Source organism: Aphis gossypii, chromosome 2, assembly GCF_020184175.1.
Source record: "Aphis gossypii isolate Hap1 chromosome 2, ASM2018417v2, whole genome shotgun sequence".
NCBI classification, from domain to species: Eukaryota; Metazoa; Arthropoda; class Insecta; order Hemiptera; family Aphididae; genus Aphis; species Aphis gossypii.
The window spans coordinates 42475864-42499660 of NC_065531.1; the positions used below are offsets into that span (position 1 = coordinate 42475864).

A 23797-nucleotide genomic window follows, 5' to 3' on the forward strand; every position below is an offset into this window, starting at 1 on the left:
CAATTCCACTCCTGTTTGATACTATACAAATTTCTAGTGGTTTTAATCGTATTCAAAAACGTGCCAAGGATTTTAATAGAAAAAAAAACCATTGAATTTATTCCAAAACAAATGTATTGTCCCTCTGTATTTATAAAATATAATATATGTATGTGTATATGTATATATCATACTATGCATAAGTAAAATATTTATGTTCGTGAGCAATTTTATAATGACATATTAAATCAATAACTAATTTAATAAATGTAACAACAGTCATTGCAGTATACTATGAAATTAAAAATGTGCATTAAAAATAAATAAACTGACATATTTTTATATGTATAAAAATAACATGTGTAAATATTATATATAATGTGTGTTCGTGCAATATCCGAAAGAAAAAAATTAATAAGCTCAAATATTATGCTGATTAAATTAATAGCATGAATTAATTTTAATACAATAAATAGAATAAATACTAAGTATTAGATATTTTAAGTTCAAATTTGGACGAAATTTATTATTTAACAATAAGTTACGTTGTTTATTATTTTAAATTATATTTTAAAAACATTATTCGTTTGGCTTTAAAACTTTACGTATAGTATATTACGGTGAATTCTTGTAATTTCGAATATCAAGGAGAACAGGAAAAAATCGAGGTATCGAACAATTTGAGACACTGAGTTTTTATACAAATAATCAAATCATAGTAAAGTATTTGAATAGATCGTTTTTTTTTTTTTAATCCGTCATTAAAGTTAGTTTTTTATTACTTCTGTCTTCCCCGTTGTCTTCTAAATTGGATAACTAAAAATAAGGGACATTATTAACTACTTCCTAATATTTTTAAATCGTGTTTTAGTTTTTTTTAATGCAACCATAGTGACCTTTTCCTCATTTTGTGGTTCGTCTTCACTCTCTTCAGGATTTTCGTTGGTCTCTGATAAAATTTCGTTATCTTTCTTTTTTTTACCATAATAAAAATAATATAATAAGTGTATTCTATAGATAACGAGTAATTTTATATCGTGTTATCGAGAATAAAACAATATTGAGTGTAATGATAGTTTCTATAGGATTTCAATTTAGTTCAAAATAACGAAAAATACATAACAAAAATGTACTATGTTATGCAATTTTGCTGAACACGATGACATTTTTAAAATATGTATATACATAATAATATAGACTGGTAAACCGTTTCCACTCAAAATCATATACAATTATGTATCATTATATTCAAATTTCACCTAACCCATAATATTGACCAACTCAACATCTAATGTACAGCATAACGGTACCCACTTGTCTACCTTTTTTAAGTTTCAATGGCTAGATACAATTTAAACTTAACAATACGATAAACAGATTTTTATTTTTAAGTTAGATGCCTAGTTAAAATAATATATCAAAAATAGTTATCTATAGTTTAAAATGATTTCATAAAATGTATTATAAATTCATTAATATTTATTATTTTGTCATATTTTGGAGTATATCAAATAAAAAAGATCAAACCTACATATTATACTTATAATATGGTGTTTTTCAATATTACCTTAGGAATACTTAGAAGAAAATATAGAATTTATGATATATTACATGATATTTGAATGAAATCGATATGCATAATTTTAAATTTTAATATTATACCGTACATAAAGTTTAGTCGCTTTCAATTCTTTTATTTTGTAAATTTTCATTTGCATACTGCACATATTTTAGATATTTGAACTCAAACTCACCGAAACATTTGTAATATTATTCAGTACATTTTGAAACAACTATTATTATGTACTTTATTGAACTTTATTGGTGTGTGCGGGTGTTCCAAATGTCTTTAACATCTTGACTGGTATAAATATCGTGCACGTCGTTTCCATTGCTAGGACATTACTTGGCACGCGCCCGCCATTCAGGAAGGAACCTGAGAATAAAAACACAGAGCAAAATAATCTAATGGACTTTTGCGTAGGGGCCATGAATAACTGTAATGTCCTAAGTTTATTGAACGTGTGACAAACATTGAGCGCGTATAAAGTATAATATTATACAACCAAGAAAATGTTATAATTGACACTACAGCGTGGAGACGAACCCACCAACGTGGGTAGTTCTATCATTACATCATTTACTTCCGCAATTCATGTCTTGTAACTATAATAATATACCCAATATTCACATATTACTATAATCTACTCGATACAATAAAAACGTACATGGCAACGTTCAATAATTCGATTATTATCACATTTTCAAATGCTGAGTTAATTTTATCATTGTAATTATCTTTATTATAATATACGAAAAATATGATTGAAATCGAGTATGGTTTCCATTATGATATTGATAAAACTTAAATAAAAATAAACTTCTATTCATTCGCTAAATTATTTTCAAAAACTTATTATTCAATAATTTACTTTTAACGATAATTTTGACATCGAGCATCTATCTACATAATTATTATAAGTAAGTTAATAATAGTTTATGTATATATAATTTTATTATTCATACAAAACAACATTCCTCAGCACTTACATAGGTACTTTTTGCTAAATTGGATAACCTTTTTTTTTTTCATTAAAACTATTTTAAAATGTTCACAAAAGAAAATATTCCTGAAGTTTTCATATGATATATTTTTTTTAATAACCTAATAATGCTATCTTAAGAAAATAATAATAGTTAACTAGGTTGAATTGTATTGAATAACGTATAATTTATATGATCAATACAGAAGCAGGATACCTACTTTATTTTGTAAAACGATTTTTTAACTTATATACTATTAGACTTTTTTATCAATTAGTTTTTCTGATTTACCGACCAATCATAGTACGTTAAAAGTTATGCACTAAAATAACTTGAAAATATAATTTAAAACTCATATGTTGTAAACATAATAGGATAAATATGATGTATTCAATTGATCACTTACACACAAAACACAAGTGTAATTTAAGGAAAATATACGAACAATAAATAAATAAAACAAAAAAAACCAAATTACACTGAACATAATTAAACTATAATAATAAATACCTAAGCAATACATTATTTACAAAGTTATAATACTGTTAAGCTATTTTTATATTATTTTTTTTATATAATATTAATATAATATTTTAAAAATGTATTTATTTAAGTACAGCTTGATTGTAAAAAATGATAAAATGATTAACAAAATTGATAAAAAAAAACATGAAACTTACATTTTATTGCTAAATGAACCTCAAATGATGAAAAAATCAAACCAACAACACACCCGTGAGGCTTATACCGGATATGAAGTACACTCTGCATCCGGGTCAGAGTATATAATATAATGAATTCCTGCCAACTATATGTTATGCTCGGTCCGTCTGGGGTAAAAATGTTAGACAAAACGATTTTCCCCTCAAATAACAAAACAAATAAACCAAAATCCCGGCCCTATTGTCATTTCATTCATAGTACCAAAAAAAGCTATAAATTACAAGAAGATTACCGGACTGGATTCTAGCCAATTTTTATTTATACGTACATTGGATTTTTTCATCAACCTGGGCATATTTTTAAGGATTTTAATGTGCCATCGCAGGAATATAAGCTATGTTATTCTTTAGTTGTGTGGGGGTTTCGTTAGAATAGGTAGGTTAAAAAATCGGTTAAAAAATCGGAAGCAAAAAAACGCTTAACGTGTCAACTACAGATATCGCTCGGGCTCAGTTATGTTATACTTTTAATTTACTCTTTTTAATATAACACTATAATATTATTACTGAAAGCGTTTCATAACACCGAAGTATTTTATACATCAAAATCGCAAATGTAGCTCATTGTATTTGTGTTTCACGCTTTTATTTTAAATTTAAATTAAATATCTTACACGAACGCAAAGGTACATATTATAAAAGCAAGTTAACTTAAAGGATTAATAATGTATGTACATATAAAGAGCCATATATATGTGAAATAATACATACTCTGCTGGATAATATATATTTTGAAAGTTATTTGCAAAGGAATTCCCTAGAATCATTACGCAATCTTTCTGGTTCAGTTTGTCAAATAAAATATGTATAATTTTCATAAGTAAGTTTTTTGAATATTATTTCAAATTATAAACCACACTTTAATTCATTACTTCATATGTATAAAATATCACTATTTAAAATAGAAGATTTTAAAGATCTTATATCACTACTTATATAGTCACATTTTATCTTAAAATAAAACTATTTAATATACTTATCTACATTTAAAAATACTTTAGATTGAACTTATTCGTAAAAAATATGTATGATTTTGTCATGCAAATGAGTTGAAAAACGGTTCAGATGAATGATTTTTCCAATTGCACATTTTATCTCCAAAAAAACATCTTCAGTAATTGTTTGGAGCTTAAAAAAAATGAATTTAAATAAAAATGTCAAAAAAACAAGTATAAATCAATAATATTATCATCATCATATAATTTGTGTTACTTTATATTAATCGTCTAGAATGATAATTTAAATTATCAAAAAATATACACAATACAATAAGAATAACTAACCAAAACAAATGAATCAAACGTTAACGCTATTTTGAACCAAAATATTAGACCGTAACGCAAAGTATAAAAATCCAATGGTATATTATAATATTAACCATATTTTACGAAATTGAAATCGATGGGTTTTCCGTAACGATTTCACACAGCGTTATTAATCGGGAGATAGTGGACGTAAAACGAACTCGTTATTATTTTTTTTTTTCGAAAAGAGAACACTACCCGAGACGTTTTGAGAGAGATTCTCGAGATTTACATAGTAAGTGTAAATAACAATTAACATTCGAAATAGTGTGTATATTCTCAGCAGCAGGGTTTGCAGCCTGTGGGTCGTTTCCGTTTATTCGCCGGAGGCAATTCTCGAAATGAACAAAGTGCATACGGAATAATATACGCTAACTGACGACTGTGCTTGATAATATTGTAAATTGTTTAGTTTATCTCTAGTATATCGAAGAGTTAGAATAGTGTTGAACGACTATTATATATTATCACTATAACGATAACATTTGTGTATCGATAAAATAACTACGGAACACCGGATTTAGTTCATCTCCGACTTAGAATATCAGGGGATGGCAAAACAATCGGGGTTGAGATAATTGAGAAAAAGGCTATCGACTATTCTCTTATTGATTACACACAGACTAGAGACAGTCAAGACAGAGTAAACGAGCAGAAAGTTTGAAATCGATAGTAATAATTGTTGAAAAAAGTTGGCGCATTAGAAGCCGTATCGTTAATGAAAAGACGTTTATGTGTGTACGTACTTAGAGAAATAATGAAATGAAAAAAACAACAGCAAAGATAGTCGAAAGAAGTTTTCCAGTAGGACAGCATTGTTTTACCTATTAAAACCAGAAAATGTTGATGATGTTTTGTAGCGAATAATTACAAGCGTGCACTAATGTACCTAATTTTAATTTATTATTATAAAGTTTAGAAAAAGGAGGGTAATTTTTGGTCGCTTAAAAAAAATATTGTGGACTAAATGCGCGGACACCATAGAATATAGATAATAAAAAAGTGTGCATAAATAGCTATACTGTAATGAATTAAATTATTTATAATATTATATTATATTTGTTGAGTCAAAAATAAGTAACACTATAATCATCATAATCGTCCAAGCTTCGATAGACGATCGGTAAATATCTGAAAACGGTAATTTAATACGTATATGATTGAGTATCTGCAGACATTTATTAATAAGAAATACTACAAATGTAAATCTGTCAAAGCAGAGTTGACAAAACTAGATATCAGTAGAACTTTGTAGCTGTATAAACCAAAAATAAATATATGATTTCATACTAATTTTATTAAATATACTGACAAAATATATTATATTATTTATAACTTTTATTGATTAGCTTCTGGTAATTTACCATTTTTATGCGTATCGGTTTAGTTATATAATTTCAAAACAACGTTGAATACATCAATGTATCACTAAGAATTCAAAATTATTTAACTATGAACATAACCATATAAAAAAAAAAACCGAAAATGATATTTATTTATTTTTGCTTTTTCATCAACAATGAAAATATCTGAAGTCCAGGAAACCTAGTAATAATAATCTAATTGAATATTTGAATAATATAAAAGGTTAGTAGTGTAAGGCGAGATTAAAAAATACACTATGTTTTGCATTATAGTTTATAATCCAATTATTTTAATCTGCATTTCATTAACACGTCATTCAAGCAATTACGTGTACAGTAAAAATATATTATTGTTGTTATTCTTCCGTACTTCTTAAAATTGTATTACTAACAAAAACAATGAAAGTATATTATGTTAAATTAACTTTTAAAAGTTTTGGACTCTTCGATTATGAGCAGAAAAAAGTTCCTTAATGGAAAATAATAATGATATTATGGTTTTACAATAATGTGATTATTTTATAGTATTAGACTAAGTATGCAATGTTCTTAATGTTATTCTCTTGCGATTTGTGCGAAAATCGTATTGTATAAAGTGTTGAGTAACATGATTTAACATACATATTACACATATATAATATTATATGACGTACAGTATACCTACATATATAGTTTAATATTAAGTATTTAAAAACAGTAACCTAATTACAAATTACTAAGGATACTCTGCATAATATATATAATTATACAGATATATACAAAAGCATAAAACTTAACTCTGAAACTCTTTAATTGCGACAAAAGTTTTTTTAATTCTGTACATAATTGAATACACTCTCACAACAAAATAATTTAGTAATTTAAATGTATGAATTTACTTTTATAAAATATAATTCAAAGTATATGAACATTTTTTCATCAAATATACATACAATATTTCTGATGTTGCGTTCGGTGTTATATATTTTACTTTTCGTTTGGAATGTATTTTCTAACCCATATTATATGTAATATTTACATTTTAAACATAATATTATATTTCAAAGAGCTACCAAGAATCAAAACCATTTATATTTTATCTACATTTTAACTACTTTTAGAAAATTAACATACATCATCAATAAAATTTAACTATTTTTAAAAATTACATATTTATGTCAAGTGGATATAAATTTATATTTATTCATACCGATTTTAATATATACAATTCATGAATAATATTATTATAAATTAATATTTGGTGAAAACGATGTTATGTTTATGTTGATATAGTAACGTAAAAATGGTAGTTTACTATAGAAAGTACAATTCCTTTAATAGAAAATTGTAAGTCATCTAAATTTACAGACTTAAATTTCTCGGAGAGAAATTATATAAAATAAGTAGGACTTGGTTTTGGTTGGGGAGAATAACTCAACTACATTTTCTGATATGTTAGTATACCCCCTACATTTTTACGCATAGAATTATTATTAGCATTATTTACTATTTATTATACAATTACAAAGAGTTTATAAAAAAATTTATTAATATAATACGTATATAAGTTTTTCCAAAAAGTGTTAACGTGTTAATATCTAAAGAGGTATACATCTATACAGTAATATATAATAATGGTTATGTAATAATTACAATATTTGAGTATAAAACAATAAGTAATCATGATTTTAGAAATATTTACAAATAGAAAGAACTAACAAATTTAAAACATTTAAAATTATTCTTTATTTATTTATTTTAAGAATTATACAAATATTACCTAAATTTCATGTAAAAGTCAAACAATTTGACGTACGCTTATGATAAAAACTTTTAATGTAAGTATATTAAATTATGATAATATGTTTGTTGGTTAATGGTTTATTTTTTTTGGTTTAATTAAAGAAGGGTGTAGGGTCTAAACACGACATAGTTATATTAGGTAAATTCAGAAACCCAAATACGTTTATGTCATAAGAGTATCAATACAATTTTTTTTTCTAAGTCGAGCACTGGAAATAAGATTTTGGCTTCTAGTTAACACGTCTTTGCAATATTGAACAAATAACCACAATCACACAAATTCCACTATTGTATATAATCAGTCATTTTAATCATACTGACATAAAATTACAATTTATTTTCAATTAACACTATTTAATTATAAATATTTGAACATTATTCATTTCACAAAAATGTTTCCATTACAGTTTTCTTAGTTAACATGTTGTATTTGTTTTATTCATGATTTTTATATTTCTGTATGAGGTTATTTAACGAATAAAAAAGATAATTTTGACTAATTTATGTACACAATTTTTAACTAAAACAAAACAATTTAAAGTTATATGATATTATTTACCTATTTAGGTTATTTAGTTATCTATATAGAGTATAGCCATTCAAAATAATTAAAATTATACACGGTCTATATATTTTTCGATTATATACAGAATTTTAAAACACGATACCTTCGTCGTAATTAATACAGTACACTTTAAAGTATTGTTAAACTAATTATTAATTACACAGTGATGAAAAAAAACCCAAGACATCTTACAAAAAGAGGAACGAATAAATGGGTAGGTAGTCGTTAGATAAAATTTCACCGAAATAGTTTTAAACAAACCACCATTGTGTTCAATAATTTAGATTCATATTTGAGTAAAATGTCAGGAAATTGAAATTTAACACACTGTAATTTTGATTCTTGTGATTAAAACATCCAACACTCGATCAACACACATCCCGTTGTTGCAGTATATAAATTAGAAATAAATTACCATGTTCAACCGGGTATATATATTTACATTAAAGCTGGTTAAATTCATAATATTATATATTATTCAAATTCAATCAAATATGATTAGGTACCAGACGTCATAGAAGAATGTATATCTGGTGTCAGAGCTGGCAATACGAGTAATAGGTAATTTTAGGAAATTTTAAAATAAAACAAAATGTCATTTTTCAGTCAATTTTCTTAAAATGATCTCAATTGTGTAGTTAATTGATTTTTTAAATTTCAACAAACAGACAATAACCAAATCCACACTAAAATAAACAATTTAACATAATCTTAGAGAATACATAAGATATTAATATGATAATATATACATTGTACAAACATCATAACACTAATAATAATATAATATATAAGTACAGCCCCCGAGGATTATAGAATTTTTAGCCATTTTAGTATAATATCAAGACAACTTTATCGAATGTTTTTGGTTGTTTTTATTAAAATAGTGAATAAAAAGATAATAATATTATTAAATTTTGTTATGACTTTCTATGTTATGCTATTTTTGAGATATAAATTTAATAAATAATGTAGGACGTCTTACGGCTTACATATTATAATTTATATGAAAATCATTCATTAAATTCATATTTCATGCATCTGATTAACACAATTTTTTAATAAAACTGTAGTATATATCCTACAATATTGAAAATGTTATTAATACTAACTAAAATTGAATGTTATCTAGGTCAACCTTAATAAAAAAAAAAAAATGTAATTCTTTATAAAATCAATAACATATCAACTGGTAGACGACAGTTCATAATTTAAAAATACCTATATTTGCCTGAAAGCTTAATTATTTTTATAAAATGCTCCGTTGACCATTGTCTAAAATATATGTAACTATAACTAGCGACTATAGTGATTAATTTATTTGTTCAAATTATTAAGTCAATACATTATTGTGGTGTAATATTATATAAATTGATTATATAATTCAGTTTTTATCGCAATATATATATGTTTCTTTTTATCATTACAAAAATGCTTGAAAATATGTCATTCATAACATAAATATTTATAATATTACTTCAAGACTCATGATATTAAATCAAATTGAAATCTCTAACAACTAAACAATGTGTAAATGACATATACCTATTATTGTTATTTAATAAAATTATGTCTTACAGTACAACATATTATAAATTGATGATTATATTTTATAAAAAAATATTAAATAAATATATATAGAGAGAAAACTAAATTTGGATTGTGTTAAATGTGTTAAACATATAATAATATAAACTCAGCCAAATCCTAGTTTTGTGTTGACTATTATTTTTGCAATTGTATAAATTCTTTACAGATCGTTAATCGTCTAGACACTTTTAAAATATTTGTTTTTCGTGGTTCTATTCAACTTTTTGTTAGTTGATAATACTTGAATGCTCAAATTCTGAAATTTTTCTATTAATATGATACATAAATCTTATATATTTAACTAAACAATACAATTTTAAACAATAGTTATTACTTCCTATTACTTATCAACTAACTACCTTGTTTCTATATTTTATTTATGCATTATGATTATTGTTATTAATATCTGCTGGCTATCTTTAAATGGTTCCCATTCTGGTTTAAGAACGCTCTAACTGTGTAAATCTATATATATATATATATAGAATAGAATAGTTGTCACTTTTTCTTTTTTTAATTAAAAATAAATTACATGCTATGTATACAAGTGAATATACAATAAGTAATTTTGGATACAAAGACCTTACAATAGCGGGATGAAAGATGGATAAGCACCTAACCTGACAGGTTACACTATCGTACGTAGACTCCGTTATATAATATTGCAGATGATCAATATAATGTACGTGTTGGAGTACTCAAATTATTCCAGTAAAACGAGTATTTTTTTTTCGATTTCCGCAACAATGAATTTTTATTTTTCTACGCGACATGCTCGTCTGCCGTTCACGTAACCCAGATCGGTTCAATAAATCCTAAAAAGGTTCCATCCCATCGCAAATACGTATATAATATACAATGCGTACACATCGTATAGGTACGCAAACATTATACGGATATATAATAATATATATACTTAAAGGTTCTCTGATTTCACGCGTGCTGTACCAAGAAAATAAAGTTTTTCGCTATCCGTATCACGTTTGGATAACATGCAAAACGTGAACTAACGTCGGTCGTTAATACGCGCCTTGAACTGTTACCCTGCTGCAAGCATAGAACTCTGAAAACTGATACTGTGCTCAAAGAATTCGGCGGGAGCATGCGCGCGTAAATTATTATACGACTATGACACCGCTGTTGGCACACGTCCGATGACGATTCTAGTTATACGGCAATTATTATTTCACACACGCGTGTGTGGAAAGTTAATTCGCATTATCGCCAAAACTTCGGGGGAACGCCTGTCGGGCAAAGTTTAAGAGGAACCCCGCGAGAGAGGGGTGGGAGTGGCGAGAGAGATTCGCTTAACGATGATTATTGTCACCGTCGCCGGTACGAAACACGCGTAACGGTACACGTATATCATAATATAGTGATCATTTGTGTGTGTGTATTTTGCAGCTTGTAACCGGACATATCACGGCGAAGTCGGCAGAACGTACGACCTGGAAGTCAGAAGACCCAGAGAAGATAGATTGCCATTCTTGTGCTACTTGAACTTTACCGCAGCCGGTGGAAAGTACGGCGATATAATACAGGTAAATATTTTGTATTCCTGTAGCGTACGTATATTATCTATCTGTCAATATATAACTGGTACGACGATATTAACGTTATATTTTGATAAAGAAATAATTTTTAAATAAGCTCGGTCAGTTTGATACGATATCAGATAACATACTGACTGTTGGTCGTGGATTTAAAATTTGGTTGCATCGAAATCCCTACTGCATTATATGACGCATGCGTATGCATTTTACGTGTTTATTATGCCCTTCGTTTGAATTGAACTCATAATATTATTATATTATTGGCATACGATTGACAATAAATATGGACAATTGATATTGAACAGGAGTTTAAAACGTTTCATCAATACAATAGGATGTAGTTATACGTTATCGACATCTAACATTTTAGACTTTAAGTGCAAACACTGAAATATTCGTTTGATTTTTACTTATTTCATTTTTTTTAATTGGATATAGGTACAGGAGTTACCCTTATACATTTGAGGCAATTTAATTAATTATCAACAGAATAGATATCTGATAAAATTAGTAAACATGCAATAACAATAAAACTAGTAAATTATTACAATAATAAGTTACAGAACAGCTATGACTTCAGAAAAAGAAAACTATATACTTATACAAAGACAAATAAAGAATCATAAATAATATCAATAAAATTTAATAATTTAATTTAATTAAATATCATCATTATTATATTACACTTTATATTTTTGTGTATGGCATAAATTGTATTTTATCATCATGTACATAATGTTTTTAATATTCCACATATTTATATTACATCACCGAGGACATGCTTAAAATTGTAGTACACAAGTTATTTAAACAAAATATAAAAAATTTAATACAATTACATTAATCTAATATGAATTTAGAAACATAAAATTATATTGTACTGAAAAAACTAACTTCATAACATTCGAAAAAGTTTGATTGAAAAAGTCATAAAACAACCGACTGGTTGGTTCTTCTATGTATACATATTATATAAAAAAATTATAAATACAAAAACCATTTATATCATACATGTACTCGGGGTCGTATTTTATACAAAAATTAAATTAAAACAATAAAGAAAACACTATAATTGGAAAATGAAACAAAATGAAACTGCAAATTTCAATCTTATTCTTCCTTGAACCATCGAAGTTTTTTTTAGGAACTTTTACTCTGTGCGTCTACCTCATGTAAACTTTGTAATTTTTTTTTTATACGAACAATCAAAGTTGACTGAGTGTGCGATTATAAAAAGCAAAAACTTTTTCCTTCAACAAATAAACTCAGAAAATAACACGGGAAAAACTACATGACCAAAGTTCAGTTATTTACTAGACGCTGATTTTCTTTTTTTATGTAAAACTTGCTTACTTTCTTATGATAATGATAATACGTATAGGAAAAGGGAAGACATTTATCAAAACTAAAAATAATTTATTGTAAAATCTATGAATTAATTCTTATTTTTGTTCACATTAACGTATAAAGGTTTTATTCTTTCCAATTACAATATGTACTACTATTATTTAATATTAAATCGATAAAATAATCAGACTTGTATATTCATATAGAATAAGTTTTAGATCCATTTGGTAAAAAAAAAAAATATTTATTTGTATCCATAATGCTTTAAATAATCGCTTTCGAATATGCATTTAATTTAATTAGTCCATATGTTAATACGTACATAATATATTTATAATAAATTAAAAGTTGAAAAAATACTACTAAAATGCATTCCTTATTCTATTAGGTTACCTTTGTTAATTCATTATAAATATTTAAAATAATCTCAAGATATTTAAATTAATGGAATACAAAATTATATTACAATAAATAATTATAAGTATATATAACATTTTCTAAAAAGGACCCATGCGACATTAAGTCTGAGGGATTATTATTTTTTTAGATGTCAACCAACCAATATGAAGATTAAAATAAATATTCATTGATTTAAAGTGAAGTTTATTATAATACAGTCATTATAATAATAATTATTAAACATTCAATAAAATATAATTATTATTTTTTTTTTTTTTTTTATAATGATAATGGTTCAAATAAAAACATAAATTGAAAACAAAATTATAAAACGTTATTTTATTGAACATAAAATTTTACCAGGTCATAAATATTCAATACTATTGGTGCAATAATTGCTATAAAATAATTTATTTATACATTATACCTGTATAGTATTAATATTTGTATCTACAACGGAATTAAACTTAAATACATCAATAAATAAAATGAGATTATAATATGTAATTGTTAATCAAGAATTTTACTTATGTTTTATAATTTTATATCTTCTACACATTATAAACATCAATTTGTTTCACGTTATTAACAAAATATGATTGAAAATTAATACATAAAAATACTCCTAACCTTCAAATTGTAAAAAAAAATAAACTTAAATCTGAATACATTTATAATGAAAATGTTATCTATAGTATGTATTTCTAATGTTTGATATAATAATTGTAATACTTAAAATGGTATTCTGATTTTTGTAATCTGCAATGTAATAAATGTGTACTATTTCTATCTATAGGTAATATTATATCCATTAGCAAGCGCTATAATAGGAATAATAATTGACAACAACAGTCTAAAATAATTTTTCTTAAGAAAAATGTTATTATTGTAAACGTTCATAAAAAAGAGAACTCTTATTATGATGGTCAGTCATAAATTATTAAAAATACTAAAAAAATATAAATAAATTATTAGTACATTAATAAATAGTTTAAACATATAAGCATATTAAGAAAAGAAACTGTAGTCTATTCTTATCTACAACAAAATTAAGTCACCCTAATACGACAATAAACGTATTATGCCCTAAAATAATTAATAACATAAATAATCAACTTACTAGTCACAAAAATCTTCTTATCACCTAAAATTTCCTTTCTAATAATTATCCTGAGAAATCCTGCTAAAAGGATTAGAATTGAATTGACCAAGAGACGCCTTAACAAATACTTATAATTATAAATTACAACTTAATTTACTATTTATATTACTTAAAAAATAATAATATATATATAAATAAAATATACTAGTGGGGATACTTATATAGGTTAGGTTAATTTCTTCACCTGTATTTGTTTCTTTTAGTTTAATATACCTACTGTGCTATTATTAGCATATATTGTAAATATTTTTTAAATAAAAAAACAATTGATGTGATATTGATAAAGTTTTTTTTCAACAAAAAATACACAATAATTATAATATGAAAAAAATGTGTAACTATTATTGTTGTCTTTAAATTATATACTTCAGCGATATAAATTTATTTTTTTTTTTAATTTTCTTTATTTTTTTCAATAAGAAGAATCTTTTTAGCTTTTATTAGTCCACTTTTTCAGTCTGATTTACTGTAAATTTTTGTATTGTATAACATAATTTAATTGTTTTATTTAAAAAAATTATCTAGCATAAATTATTTGTTATGTATGTATTATTAAGAGTTATTAACACAATAGAGTACCATCCTTTTGTATATACATAAGAATTTATGTAAAATTCGTTTTGACTCAACTCAATAAATTATTTTTACTATGGAACAAAATACGCAAAATCGTCGACTAAGTATTCAGTTACTATGATAACTTACTCTCTGACCTCTGGTGTTAGATTGCTTTTGTATGTACCTAATTTGGATTATATTTTTTCTAGTCATAGTATAATGTAGGTAGGTATATTACGGATTTTAGTATTTTATCACACATGTCATATTACGTACACCTCCATTTTTAGAAGAGTTAAATTGTTTTAATATAACATTAGTTATACCTGAAAATGCAATACAAAGAACAAAGAAAAATATAACAAAATGGCGTCTCTGTGTTTTTTTTGTATGAACCGCTGGCAAAAATTGTAATTATATATAATATGTATAATGTATATATGTATAAATGTATATATTTTAGTTGTCTGTTATGAATTATTCAATCGGTACCTGCATCATACAATGAAATGTACTCATATCTGGATTATATTTACACAGGATTTAGGTTTTTTTACTTCATTTTTTTCTACGAAAAAAACAAAACAAAAACCTATGTAAAAATATATCTTTTATGTTGAGTAGTATCAAAAGGACATAAATGTATTATGCATAAACGGATGAAGTACTTTTTAAATTCTTTAATGGTCCTTACGTCCAGACGCGCAACACTCGAGTCATTCTCTTTTTACAGATTTAAGTACTTCTCGCGATTTTGGAACGTGCATTATTATGCACTAGTTAAAACCCAGTTGAATACGCTATGTAAAATGATGTTTTTTATAGCATATTATATTTTTCATCGAAAAAAGATACAAAATCAAAACAAACGTTGATTATCAATACTAATAAGCTCGAGTTTTCGTAAGATAAGTGATATTTAAATTTTTAATACACATAGTCACATAGATATCCCCCTTCAATAATACCATTCCATACTGATAATCTAAACTTTTAGATAAACCAATTTAATAATATTTAATAACATTTTAAATGCAATGCAGTAGGTATAATATACTACTATACTAAAATTTGATGTACCCCATTCAAAGCTGAATATTAGTCAGTATCTATATTAATTTGTTATAATATTGACACATCAGACAAAATATTTTTTTTCCTATGAACATTTCAATTTCTTTTACGTCATAATCAAATTCATTGGATATGAATTTGGTCCCTGAAAATTTTGACTACAAAATGCAGATGAAGAATATAATATATTAAACTACGACATAATATACTATACGTTTTCAACTTCCGAAAAAATATCGTACAGTTGTAGTAGACATGTTTTTATTATTACTATGCTTAATAAATTATGATATAAGTATGTCAACATCATACCAGTGGATTTAGTCGAGTATATAAATAACCTATGTATATTAACCAACTTATCTATTCATTTAAAAACAGTTTTTAATATTTTATCAATGTTAAATACGTACAAAATAATAAAATAAAATATGATCATATTATCATTATAACTACTATATGTTAAAATATGTGAATACATTAAGCTTGTTTGCTATTACTCTTTAGTAATCGTTTGATACTTCTAAAGTATTGAAAATTTATGTCTCCACAAAGTATTTAAACATATTTAGGCGAGTAAATAAAAAATATAGTAGTATATTTTAATATTAAATATAGTTAGATGTATAATTAAAATTGTTTTTGAACTAGGTTTATTATGCTTTACAATATAATAATATTTTGATTACATGATTACAATACACAAAGTATTTGAACAAAATTTAGTATGTATATAAGGTACTTCAATAATTGAATACATCCATCTAACAACCATCAATATTTAAATGAAACTATAGTTTCATATGAATTATATTTAAGAACTGCTATGTTTCAAAATCTAACTAAACCTTAAAGTAGCGTAGGCTTTGAGTAAGGGTCGTAGACTGAAGTAGAGGTCGTATTTTAATATAATATTACCTTATACATAAATAGGAATTATTGATGGTTGTACACTTGTACCGGAAAACATGAACATAATCAATGATTTTATGGATTTATGTAAATTCAGACAAATAAATAGAATAGCCTTATATACTGCTCTTATTGAAGGTTCATAACCAAATTTATTATTACCATAGCTACGGATGTTAATTTAATTTTGTATTTGTATTACCAATGTTCCAAAATATTATTACCTAACGCCTAGCTGCTGTGATTATCCGTTCCTGTTTGTCACTCGGTTGCTCAATCAGACTAATTCGCAATGTAAATAACCGTTACCATGAGTAAAAAACTTGAAACCAACTTAAATTATGTGTATATAATAATAGTATCTGTCTGATGGTTTTCTTTTTATAGGAATAACGTGCCATAAAAAGCAAACGATTTTGAGTATTAAATTTCAATTAAACTGAATATATTAAATATTTTCAGTTTTCCTAAACTTAGAATTCAGTATAATTTAGTTTTATGACTGTAATTATGTCAAATTAAATTACGGTTTCAAAATATAGCCTATTTCATTTTATCGTGACTGAGATAATAACGACCGGATCCGATGGACTATTTATTTATATAATGTTTAGAAAGTCTATAGTGATTTGTCTAAAATCAAAATTAATTTTTGAAACATTAAATGTAGGCAAATCAATAATATGCAACACACCGAGATAGTCTAAAATGTATACAAGTTTTTATAAACTAATGTATATTATGGTGTTTTACTAATTCAAAGAAATCACAAAATTATTAATAATAATAATACTGCGAATACCTATTACACGAGTTCGACCGTATTATATAACTAATAAAAATAATGTGCATAATAAAATTTCAGTTGACATTTGATACGTTCACCGTGGGGAGATTTGTTTCCTACACTCTAGACGGATGTCCTGACGGATACATGTCTATCAGAGAATCTCAATTGCCAGACACCGGTGGTCAGTGGTGCGGTAGTGCATGGGGCTTTACCGTTTACTACAGCGAAACCCGGTCGATAAATCTGACTCTCACATTATCCAAACTCTCCGAACAGGTAAGAACCCTTATAAATCAATTATTAATACGAAACTCGTGCTCAATCAAATTAAAACTTATTTTATGAAAAACAGAAACATAACTTCGTGTTTGACAGTGTTTAGCGGATACCACATACTACTTAGGTATTTAATAAGTATATCGTTAAAACGCTGCTATAATATTCAGTTGGATCGAGATTTAAATCCGAGACCGAGACCCCAATATTTTATACATAAATATTATAAATATAATATGTCATTGAAACATATTTTTACAGGGTATTGGTTACAATTTTGATTTCAAATTGTCGTACAAATATTTGAAAAAGAGCGATGCACACCTTCGGTACGGAAATAGCACTTTCCAGACTTGGCGAGGTCAGATGATTACAGGAAGTTACTGCGACAGGATACTCGATCAGTGCGACCGTAAACTTTGCAGAGTCCAGTCGCCCAATTTCCCGGGAGCTTATCCAAGAAACGTCACTTGCTACTACAGGATAGAGCAGAGAACGGCACCGAAAAATAAACGCGCACTGATCGTGGTCAGACAGCCGAATGCCCACAAAATTCATATTAAAGACCGAGTTATAAATTATGATCGAAGCCAACGTACACTCAGGTATGTCTGCCATTATACATTTACGAAATCGTTCGTTAAAAAAAGGTTTGTTTCAGCAATGATACATACAAAGGAGTTGTATTAAAAATTTTAAAATATATGTAGATAATTTTGATTGAGCTTGAAATACAAATATGACGTATGTATAATATAATATAAATTATATTATATACTATAATTCAAATTGTATTAGTCTTCTTCATCGATAAAAATATATAAACGCATACGTAGATAACTGACTCTCAAAAACTTCATAGAAAAAAATTGAATAGTTTGTGTCACAATTATATTGCACTTAATTTTCAAATAACAAGAGTTTGGTCGATCATATTAACATAATATGTATATTGAGAGTTTTAAAACTAGCTATTAATTTATTGTTGAGTTTATCAAAATCGCGTTTTCAAAGATTATCCCAGACAAACATAAATAGATAGACACTTTTTTAATATTTCTACCCTCATAATATTATACACTTTATAGTTTATTAGATTGATACATAGAAATAAATACACTTATTTCGCTTCGTCACAAAATAAAATCGAACAAAACAACATTAAAATACATGTTTGAAAAAAATGTCTCACACCAATATATTTAATACAATTCTACTCACGCACACATTTATTTATTACACAAGACGTAAAGAACCGTATTAGTTCGATATAATATAATATACCATATTAGCTCGCCAAAAAGTCGAACAATGAATAAGATTCGAATGAACTTAATAAATTAGGCTAATGTATTTTTAATGGAACGTTTCTCAATTGTTGTTTAAAAGCAAATTCCATTATTCCCGGTCTCTATAATAATGTAAAAGTCACATTTAAATCTCGCATTGTTTACCGAATAAATAACAAGGCATGCCAATTGAACGCGATCTAAAAAAAAATAATAATCATTTATAGTCGTTCGTTCGGACTATTCTCTCTCCGATATATTGCATGGTGTTATTATTTTTTTTCACTTCCGTTTAATATATATAAATCTCTTGGATGGCATCGGAAAAACGCCATTTCGTTACGTTGACGATGAACCTACGTAAATGATTCCAGCCGAAATCCCACAAACAACATATAAACATTTCAGTCGATTACGCTTCAAAAACGCGCGCTGACCAAGTCAAGCAGACCTGCGAAACTAAATGGCGCGTGCAAATTAATAAAGACAAATCTATACGTGTAATTTTCGAAAACATTAAAAGAGCAAAAGTGTGTTGGCAAAATAACACCGAATAATTGGTCCATTCTGATTTGAGCAAAAATAAAATGTTCGATTTCTGGTCGGAATGGAACACGATCTTTTCATACTATTATTATTATAAACAAAATTTTGCACGGAGTACAGAATAGTGACACTGACACGTGTCACGATGGTAGAAATATACGAATGTTACACACTGTGTCTGCAGATATTTCGTTACTTTGGTATAATATTTAAATTCATTCGTCGTCATGATTCCTCGGAGGACATGAGGTCGTTACATTTAATATATCAATATTTAGCTACTTTAACAATCTTTGAAATGTCTATATAACAGTCATAAGTAACTGACTGATAAAAAAAAAAAAATAATATCATTCATATAAAATACATTACCGACAATAAAATCAGTATGACCTATTGAACACATAATTGATCATGTGTATGGTTCTATAATGTTACGAGACTGTCACATAAAATATTATGATATCGCCCGCTAATATATAAAACACGAAATCAAAACATATTCTCGTTTACAAAAAAAAAAAAAAAATAGATGAATACAGAAGTCGGTTGCCGGACGACAATCATTATTTTTTTTTTTTTTTGGGCTAAATCCGACTAAACAGAAATTAGTGGGTAATCCACTACGTAGGTATCGCCCGTACGAACAATGAGCGTTTTAATGTTCATGAATGTCGTCGACGAAGCAAGTTGGCCGTCAAACGAGGCGATCGAAAGGTACAGAGATCAGAACGCCGGAGACGGAAAGGCCGTGAAAGTTTTCGATCACCTAACCACGGGACCGAAGTCGATCGTGGACCTCGTGGACCGGGAATTCCGGCTGTCGGAACGCCACGGCGTCCGGTCGGTGTTGACCGGTTACCGGGACGCGGCGTTGGCGAAACAGCTGTACCGGGAACGCGGGTTACCCGTGTACGTGGTGTTCTCGACCTTGGAAATCCCGGACTTCAGCGACTGGTCGGACGACGGCATCACCGTGTCCGGATGGAACCGCGCCGCGGACGGCGACGACGACGATGACCTGAACGTGATCGGCCACATGGTGCATTTCGTCAACTACCTCATGTCGGATTACCGGCGGTACGTCCGCGGCCTGCGCGACATACCCTCGGCGGCCGCGGCCGACGCGAGCTGCGGAGACGGCGTGTACGCGTCCACCATGGACACTTTCGGCGGCGGTGTCCAAGCCGTCGAGCCCGTGCTGGACGCCATCTTGGAACAGCTGTGCGGCGCCGCTTTCGTGGACGACACCGCGGCCGCGGTGGACGACAACAGCCGGTGGACGTTGGCGTCCGGCGTGGTCGAGCTGGGCGACAAGGCGGCTGAGGACGGAGCTCGGTTGGTGGTGTTCCGCAACGACTGTACTGCTACGGCCGCCATCGATTACTCCCAACGGACCACTCGAGTGGCCACGTCGTTCGCGTCCGCGTTTTGGCACGATCACGCCGACGTAGCGATGACGCACGCAGACCGCACACTGGCCGCGTGCTTGACCGAAAACCTCAGGGCCGTGGCCGAAGCAGAACTCGCCGAGCTATCGTCCGAACAGTTTGCGATGTGCCTGACCGCCAAGTTCATCGCCACCAGACGTTGGCGACGGACGATCGGCGATTCGTCAGTGGCCCGCACCGTGTCCGCGGCTTCCACCGGTCCGTCGTCGTTCCGCCCGGAAATCCGGCAACGATGCGAGCGGTTTTTGGCCGTGGAGCACTTGATGGATCTGATGGCCGCCGGCGATGACGACGGCTCGTTCGTCCGGACTCACGTGGAACACTTGGAACCATACGTCTTGCCCCAAAGGCTGGTAGACTACGCGTCGAGATACTTGGACTACGAAGTCCGATACTTCGCACTCGCCGACACGATGGTGTTCAGATTCACAGATGGTGAACGAGGTCGGTTCGTCGAACAAAATCACGTGCATAGGTTTGCAGGGCCCAGAAATTTCAAAGAGTTTCACGCCGAGGCGTTTCAGACGATAGCATTTAAGTGGTCGGTAACAGTTTTAGATATACTCCCGGTTAGTGTTCATTAATCTGTAATATTAAATTGTGGGTGGCTGTTAATCTCCGATAGCGACGTTCCCGGTGCTGACCGTCCGTTAGGGGTGACCGATCCGAACTCGTTCCGATACAGAGAATTCGGTTACGTTGAAGCGTCGGATTTCGCGTTACACTACGTGTCGATAACCGGCAATGTCAAAGTTCGGGCGGAAGTGTACGAATTGCGCGACGACGACGACAAAGGCGATTCGGCGGTAGCGTGCGAACAGCGGTACCGGATGAAAGTGGAATGTGGCGATTTTTGGGTGACCGTTCATTACGTGGTGACGGCAAACGACAGCGATGACGGTAAAACAGAGCTGACCACCGGTCTAACCGACGGTACCGTGATCGCGATAACCCGATCGCCCGGTGGTGATTTTGAATTGACCCCGAGGACGGCCAAAGGTCCCGCAGGCGACCTCAGTGAACAACTGACGAGTGGCCAAACATACGTGTGTTCAGACGGCTGGCCGATATTTGATTTTTTCGACGACATGGTTATCGTGAAGGCTGCTGACGGCACTTGGACGTCCGCTAACTTCGGGGGAGCCGACGACTTCGTGTGTGCGACTGAGGTGTCGGACGGCGCTCGAGTTTGGATGACGATGGCTCGGCCCCCCGTAAACTTCTGTCACACTTCGATGTCCGGAGAACCGGTGACCGACAAGTACTTAGTGTGCCGCAGAGACCTGTCCGGTTACGAGTTTGTCGATGATGACGATTCACGGCAGACGGTCTGTCGAGTGCATGAGAGTTCCGATCAAGAAACGCCGGTGACGATAGTGAGAACGCTGACTCGGAACCGGTTCGACCGCCGAATGGCCAGATTGATGGATAAGGCTCTTTCCGATCACCTAGTAACCATTAAAACATTGGCCATCAGGCTGAACGCCGGACTTCCGGACAACGATAACAACGGTGACGACGAAATAAACGAATTAATCGACTCCACGGAGTAATAATAATAACATATAATTATTCATGGTCACTCCATTTCGTCAAAAACCTAAAAATTAAGATGTATCCCAAATAAATAATTATTTTCATTCGATCGTACAATGTTTTTAAGGTATTGGTATACATGGAGCTTAGCTTCATTGATCGAAACTTAACCGTTCGCTGTTTTCTATATCAACATTTTGCAGATTATCTATGGTATTTTAAAAACCATAAATGGTTAAAATGATACCTTCCGTATTCAATTTCCAATTTGTAGAAATAGTGCATAGTATTTCTGATTTATAAGAAGTCAAATCTATATGCCTGAATGTTTGTTATTTTCAAAAAAAAATATTTTATAACACGTGATTAAAATATTTTGAACATTTCAATATTATTAATTGTAAAATAGCATATTTTATAAGTGTAATACTGAGTATACAATATTAATAATTGGGCGTAATTTTATTAGAATAGATATACCGTAATTATTTACAAATTAATTTGTATTTACAGTTAAAATGGAATAAAATTATGTATATTACTCTTATTATAGTAATTATAAAAAGAAAACATCTTGTTATGCATAGTGTTCTTTAAACTATATTGAAATTGTAGTAATAGTTTTCCAATTAACTTTAAGGTCCTCATCATAATTATAATTGTATTGGTTCATAACATTGTTGTTATCGTTATTGTTAATTTTTGTAAACGCTTAATTAACATAAACGAACTACTTAACAAGAAAGGTAAACAACTCGGTCGGCGTTATTTATGAACACTGCACTGAACGTTATTGTTAACCGACGAGGCCCCTTAATGACTGCCAAGGGAACGAGCGCAAACAAAGATTCTCGCATTAAAACGAATAAGGCGATTATATCATAAATCACGTCGATGGCCAAAGATTTCTCGAAAGTATAATTTGTCTTTCTCTTTGGACGGTGAAAACTTTGCAAATGTGTTTCAATAAAAATGTGTCCAAACACGAGTTTTACTACTTTCTAATACATTTTTCCCTAGGATAACTAAATTGTTCGAATAAGCATTAATCTGACGC

The 23797-nt window shown here is 29.3% G+C and overlaps 2 protein-coding genes across 2 annotated transcripts in view; both read left to right on the plus strand.

Annotated features, from left to right (window-relative positions):
- The window catches only part of LOC114126934 (uncharacterized), an 86552-nt gene that overhangs the window by 45835 nt on the left and 16920 nt on the right, over positions 1-23797 (plus strand). The window contains 3 exon segments of the mRNA XM_050201506.1: positions 11252-11388; positions 17718-17918; positions 18180-18523. Coding sequence (XP_050057463.1) covers positions 11252-11388; positions 17718-17918; positions 18180-18523 — 682 coding nt within the window.
- Positions 20263-22847, plus strand: LOC126550289 (uncharacterized). The gene is made up of 2 exons (XM_050201507.1): positions 20263-21745; positions 21830-22847. The coding sequence occupies exons 1-2, from the start codon at positions 20403-20405 to the stop codon at positions 22755-22757; spliced, it is 2271 nt and encodes a 756-aa protein (XP_050057464.1). The 5' UTR covers positions 20263-20402; the 3' UTR covers positions 22758-22847.

What these genes read in the sequence shown, in the direction of transcription:
- LOC126550289 (XM_050201507.1), top strand. Translation starts at nt 20,403, where the DNA reads ATGAGCGTTTTAATGTTCATGAATGTCGTCGACGAAGCAAGTTGGCCG. An exon ending in CAGACGATAGCATTTAAGTG is followed by an intron (nt 21,746 to 21,829) that starts GTCGGTAACAGT and finishes AATCTCCGATAG; the next exon opens with CGACGTTCCCGGTGCTGACC.